Source organism: Lycium barbarum, chromosome 6, assembly GCF_019175385.1.
Source record: "Lycium barbarum isolate Lr01 chromosome 6, ASM1917538v2, whole genome shotgun sequence".
NCBI lineage: Eukaryota > Viridiplantae > Streptophyta > Magnoliopsida > Solanales > Solanaceae > Lycium > Lycium barbarum.
In genome coordinates, this window is record NC_083342.1 from 11,783,421 (window position 1) to 11,789,468 (window position 6,048).

Sequence of the window (6,048 nt, forward strand, 5' to 3'; positions counted from 1 at the left end):
TGTAGATCTCTGATTGGTTGGTTTGATAGGTTCGAGGCTCGACCTTGGAGCTCTATTGAGAGAATCCCTTGATAGAGTGAGAGTTATTCAAGCCAAGCTCGTGAGTCAGCAAAAGATGTATACGGACCGAAAGGTCCGGGATTTGAAGTTTGCTATTGGTAACCAGGTTCTATTGAAGGTTTTACCTATGAATGGTTTCATGAGGTTTGGGAAGAGGGGCAAGTTGATCCCCGAGTACATTGGTCTGTTTCAGATTGTGGATTGTATCAGTGATGTAGCTTATGAGTTGGCATTGCCGTCAGGCTTAGCGGGAGTTCATCCGGTCTTTCATGTTTCGATGCTGAAGAAATACCATACCGATGGTACCTACATTGTCCATTGGGATTCTATATTTCTTGATGAGAATTTGACTTATGAGGAGTAGCCTATCACGATCTTGGATAGGCAAGTCCGGAAGTTGAGGTCAAAAGAGATTGCTTCTATGAAGGTGCAATGGAAGCACCATCTTGTGGAAGAGGCTACTTGGGAGACTGATTCTGATATGTGTAGCCAATATCCTTAGTTGTTCATTGATTTAGGTATGTCCTTACCTTCCTTCCTTTCTTCGCTCGAGGACGAGTAATGGTTCAATTGGTATCTGATGTAATGATCTGTTTGGTCGTTATAGTCTCTTCGGCGTTTTCACTCGTTTTTGAGCATTGATTAGCTTACTTTTGAACCGGGGGGACTGCTGACAAGCTTCCCGAGGTGTCTATGCCGGATCCGACAACTTTAGTGAAAATATAGACTTAAAGTGAAAAATGGTTGACCAAGTTGACTTTTGGGCAAACGAACCTTAGAATTTCGTTGATTCTGAGAGGTCTGGGTGGTCGTTTAGAACTTTTATGTGCATTTGGTTCAGTTCCCAATGCATTCGGATGCATTTCGGGACTTGGAATAGGAAATTAGAATTAAGGCATCGAGGGTTGACTCGGCCAACGAGGCCTCCGTTGGAAATTTCGAGACCACTAGCGCATTCACAACGTATTTTTGTGTGGGTCTGTGTAGTTGATTTGTGAGCAGATGGCCTCGGGAATAACATGAAATTTCGATTGAAGACTTAAAACATTTGGGGGATTCTGGTATCTGGTGCCTGCAACAGCGGCACCGCTGTGGCGGTGTGTTGGCCGCTTCGGCGGCCATGGGAATTATTGGGCATATCGTTATGGCGGCTCCCCAGCCGCTGTAGCTGCCCCGATACCATTGTGGCGGTGACGGGCAAGTGTTTTCATTTAAGTGTCTTAAATAAGCCTTAGACCCTCATTATTTCCCATTTCGATACTTGAGCTTGAAGAAACTGCTCTCAAAGATATTTGGAGAAAAAACTTGGAGGTAATTCCTACTCATTTCTTCATTCTTCCTTAAACCCATTATCATGTTAGATTCCCATTTTCCCTTACTAAACCCATGGTGATAAGAGTTGAAAGAGGGTTTGGAAGAACATTGTTCCTAAGATTATTAATGATAAAATTGATAATGTTTATGTTAGATATTGACTAAGCTAAGCTCATTAATCATATATCTTCCACTTTTAACATTGAATTTTCGGATTGAACACTTAGGGTTTATACCAAATTTGGGGATTTTACTTGAAATCAGAATTAATAGGCTAATCCTTGGCTAAATCAACAATTAATGGTTGAATTATGATTGCCTAGTACTCAATTTGGTATTTTACCCGCAAATTTCCCGTTTTACCCTTGTGGGCTCGTTTTCCCAATTTCTAGGGTTAGAATTGACCGAATTGAAATAGTAGAAATATTGGTATCATTCTTCATGATTTCTAATATAGAATTCGATTATTCTTAGACTACTTTGGCTCTGAGGTTCAACAGAAGGGCAAGGCAAAGGAGTGAGTTGTTGGTGTTGCGGTTCGACAATCTAGATAGGTTATGGCTTACTTTTGGTGAGACTTTGTATAGCGAAGCACATATTTAGATTATAATGTCGGAGACAACATGTGAACCTTCGGGTATGAAGTCGGGTTGGATATTGCCTTAGGTTGGGTCCTGTTGTGTGTTGCGACAAGCCATCCCGTTATGTGTGCTTTGATTGTTCCATTGTGATGGTTTGATGCCATGAGTAGTTGGTAGATATTGGAATCTATGTTATTGTCTTGACTGAGATAGGATTGACATGCCATTGTTGGTATTTAAACTATGATACATTGTTGGCGTGCCCGTTGTTGGTACTTGTGATATTACTACATTCTTGGCATACCCGTTGTTGGTACTTATTAGATTCCTTCCTTATCCGCTTTATACTCTGAATTGTGTTAACTATACTTAGTCAACCGATGATGCCTACCAGTACTGTGTTTGTACTGACCTGCACTTGCTGTATTCTTTTATGAATGCAAAGTACCAGGTCAGATCTATTTCTGTGACCCGTGGCTGATCGACTCTTCGGCTTTCTCTCGAGTTTTTAGGATGAGCATGGCATCCACTAACATTGAAGAATTTCCTATCATATGTCTTACTTCCATTTCAAAGACATAGACATTATGTATTAGTATTCCAGATTGTACTATTCTTCTTAGATGCTCTTGTATTACTCAAACTAGACATTGGGGGTGTTTATTGTCTTCCGCACTTATATATATATATATATATATATATATATATATATATATATATATCATGAGACTTACGTATTTGTTTTATTCCGCTACTTAACTTTCATCACTTTATGTATTGGTTCATTGTTGGGGTGAGGGTTCGCATACCGTGGTAAGAAGGTAAGTGCCCGCACGGCCTAGGCTAATTGGGTCGTGACACCTTGACCTAGTCAACCCCCGATACCTCAAAACCAACTTCCCAACCCAAGTCCCAACATGCATCTGAGTGCATTAGGAACCGAACCGAATATACACACAATTTCTAAAAGAACATCCGGACCTCTCAGAATTGACGGATTCCCGAAAAAGGTCCATTTAACTAAAGGTCAACTTTTAGTCACCTTTTTTTTTTGGTTTAAGCCTAAATTTCCCACAAAGTCACCTAAATCATATCCAAAGACCTTGGAAGTGTGTCAACGGTCCTCTCGGGTCAAATATGAGCTAAACAAGCTCGGGAAAGGGTTAAAAGCACTGAAAAGGCTATAACGCCTAGACGAGCCATTACATAATTGTGTTGATTTTTGGTAGTTCAGTATCCTGGCCTTTGATCACCAACATTACTGGATCATAATATTGTAGTAATGCTTTCTCATAAAGTGTGCTAAACGTGTGCATATAGTTGATCTCATTTTTTTCCTCCATAATCTAATTTCATCATTGCTTTGAAGTTTCACTGAATTCATTATGAGAGAGAAAGAAATCTGCAACCTAGGAAAGCAAAGCTTCTTCCTAGTACTTATAGGTCCATTGAATTTGTTCGACCTTAATATAAGGACTTGCAACTGTTCAAGAGTTCCTAGCCAAGCTTTAAATGTGTCATTTATAGTATTATTCCCCACATCAAAGATTTCTAAATGATCACACTTGAGCAACGACATAGGGGCAGGTCCTTCAAAACGCTTACCATTCAAGGCAATGGTATTCAATGAAGTGCTATACGCACACAATGGGGAAAGACTCCCCGTGAAATTATTTCTTCTCAAGTCAAGAACCTTTAGCCAAATCATGCTTCCCAAGCAATGTGGATCTGATTCACTGAAATTATTGTGTGATAAATCCAGTAATCTAAGATTGTTCAACTTAGAGATAGAAGAAGGTACCTGACCCCGAAGGAAGTTAAATTTAAGATCAAGATACATTAGATTGTGGTAATGAAGTTGTTCTATGTGTCCTATAAGTGAATTATGAGAAAGATTTAGAATCAACAATGAGTCCCACCACCTGCCGCTAAACTAGTTGGGGATTGGACTATCAATCTTATTGTTAGAAAGATCCAAGTTCTTAAGTGTTATTGAATTTCTCAAGTATGGAAAAGTCTTCAGTTCACAGGATGATAAGAACAAATATGCTAGGCTAGGAAAATTTATAATTATTCCCACATCCATGTTATTTGATGAAAAGACAAGGAATATTAGGTTAATGAGATTCTCAAGTGATTGAAGCAAAGGACAACTAAGTTGATTATGACTTAAATCCAAAGACAATAATGTTGGGTTTGTTTTAAGGTCATCAACCACTCTACTGAATTGATTATGATAGAAAATCAATGTATTTAAGGAAAGGAGTCTAAACACCCAAGAAGGTATTGTGTCATTCAGTGAGTTGTTAGACAAATCCAGACTGAATAGCATTAGAAGCATACTGGCATTGCTAGGTAGTGGACCAGATAGGGAATTACTTGATAAGTCTAACCTTTCAAGACCTGTCAAGCTTAAAATTGAAGAGGGAAATAGACCAATGAAGTTGTTTTTAGAAAGATCTAAGCTTTCAAGATATGTCAAGCTATAAATTGAAGAGGGAAAAGGACCACTGAGTTGATCATGACTTAAATCCAACTCCCCTAATGCTGGGTTTATTTTGAGCTCATCAGCCACTCTGCTGAATTGGTTATGATGGAGCTTCAACTCACGGAAGGAAGGGAGGTTAAACACCCAAGAGGGTATTGTTCCATTCAATGAGTTGTAAGACAAATCCAGACTGTATAACTTTTGAAGAATGCTCACATTACTAGGCAATGGACCAGACATGGAATTCCTTGATAAGTCTAACCAACAAATACGTGTCAAGCTTAAAATTGAAGAGGGAAACAGACTTATGAAGCTATTATTAGAAAGATCCAATCTCTCTTGCTCTTGTAGGTTATAGAAAACATTTGGAATTTCCCCTCCAAGGGAGTTAGATGAAACTCCCTAATTTGGGTTAGGTTGCCAATGGAAATAGGAATCTGGCCACTGAAATGATTAGCACCTCAATCTAACTCCCTAATTTGGGTTAGGTTGCCAATGAAATTAGGAATATGGCTAGTGAAATGATTATTACCTAAATCTAACTCCCTAATTTGGGTTAGGCTTCCAATGGAATCAGGAATCGAACCAGAAAGGTCACATCCAGAGAGGTCTAAGTTATTCAAGGAACTCAAGGTGCCAATTGAATCAGGCAGCTCACTAGAGATGTCTCTGTATGAAATATCCAACTCCAATAGAGTGTTGTTGGGGTGGATCTTTGGTAAAACTCCTTTTAGAAGAAAATTCGAACCCAATTTAAGGCTTTTCAAGTTATCAGAAGAAAGAAGCTCTATGTGAGAACACCTTGCAATTTGGTATATTTCATATCAACGTACCTTAAAGAGGAATACACATTTATAGGTATCGAAGATGAGATGTTGAATAAAGTGAGAGAAACTATCTCCAGGTTTGTGAAGTTTCGAAGCAGTGTTTCAAATGACTTCTGATCGAGTTCAGACCTTGAATAAGAAAGATCAAGTGAAACTTAATTGGAAAGGTATGAGATTCCGGTTGGAATTTTACCATCAAATTCTTAGTGAGAAAGGTTGAGATGCCTCAAATTCCTCAAGCAGCCAATGCCAGATGGGATTAAAGACCCTTCGAAGTCATTGTAAGCAAGGTTTAGTGTCTGAAGATGATGAAGATGGAAGAGGTTGTTGTTGGGCTGAATACTTCCACCAAGCTGACTGCAACTAAGGTCCAGGCCAATAACGTACCCAGTTAACAAGTCATAATTGACACCATCCCAAGTGTAGCAGTCCCTACTCTTATTCCAAGATGTTGTTTTTGGTAAATCAAGAGGTCAGTATTCATCATCAAAACAGTGAAGGTAGTCTGATAACATCCAAATCCACTCCTCAAAGAGAAAGTGTACACGGTCGTATGCAATATATTTTACCCAACTATGAGTCGGGGTCGATCCCACAGGGAACAATATGCTAGGCGATTAAGAAAGTAAGGAACTTTCACCAACTAAGCTAAAGCCAAACGATGGATAATATTTTGGTTTTTGGAGAAAATTATAACTAATGCAAAAATGTAAACAAACCTAGAAAGCGAGTAAAATGATCAATGGCCACAAGCATGGATAATAGGAGATTACACTCA

General features: G+C 39.0%; 1 protein-coding gene across 1 annotated transcript; it reads right to left on the reverse strand.

Annotated features, from left to right (window-relative positions):
• Positions 1-3,213: 3,213 nt before the first annotated feature.
• Positions 3,214-4,683, reverse strand: LOC132643806 (receptor-like protein 38). The gene is made up of 2 exons (XM_060360335.1): positions 4,231-4,683; positions 3,214-3,756 (listed from the first exon to the last, which is right to left on the reverse strand). The coding sequence occupies exons 1-2, from the start codon at positions 4,681-4,683 to the stop codon at positions 3,214-3,216; spliced, it is 996 nt and encodes a 331-aa protein (XP_060216318.1).
• Between the last annotated feature and the right edge of the window lie 1,365 nt (positions 4,684-6,048).

Coding starts and splice junctions, on each gene's coding strand:
- LOC132643806 (XM_060360335.1), bottom strand. CDS start 4,683: ATGTCTGGTCCATTGCCTAGTAATGTGAGCATTCTTCAAAAGTTATAC. Junction 3,757..4,230: donor ATGACACAATACCTTCTTGG/GTGTTTAGACTC, acceptor CTTCGGGGTCAG/GTACCTTCTTCTATCTCTAA.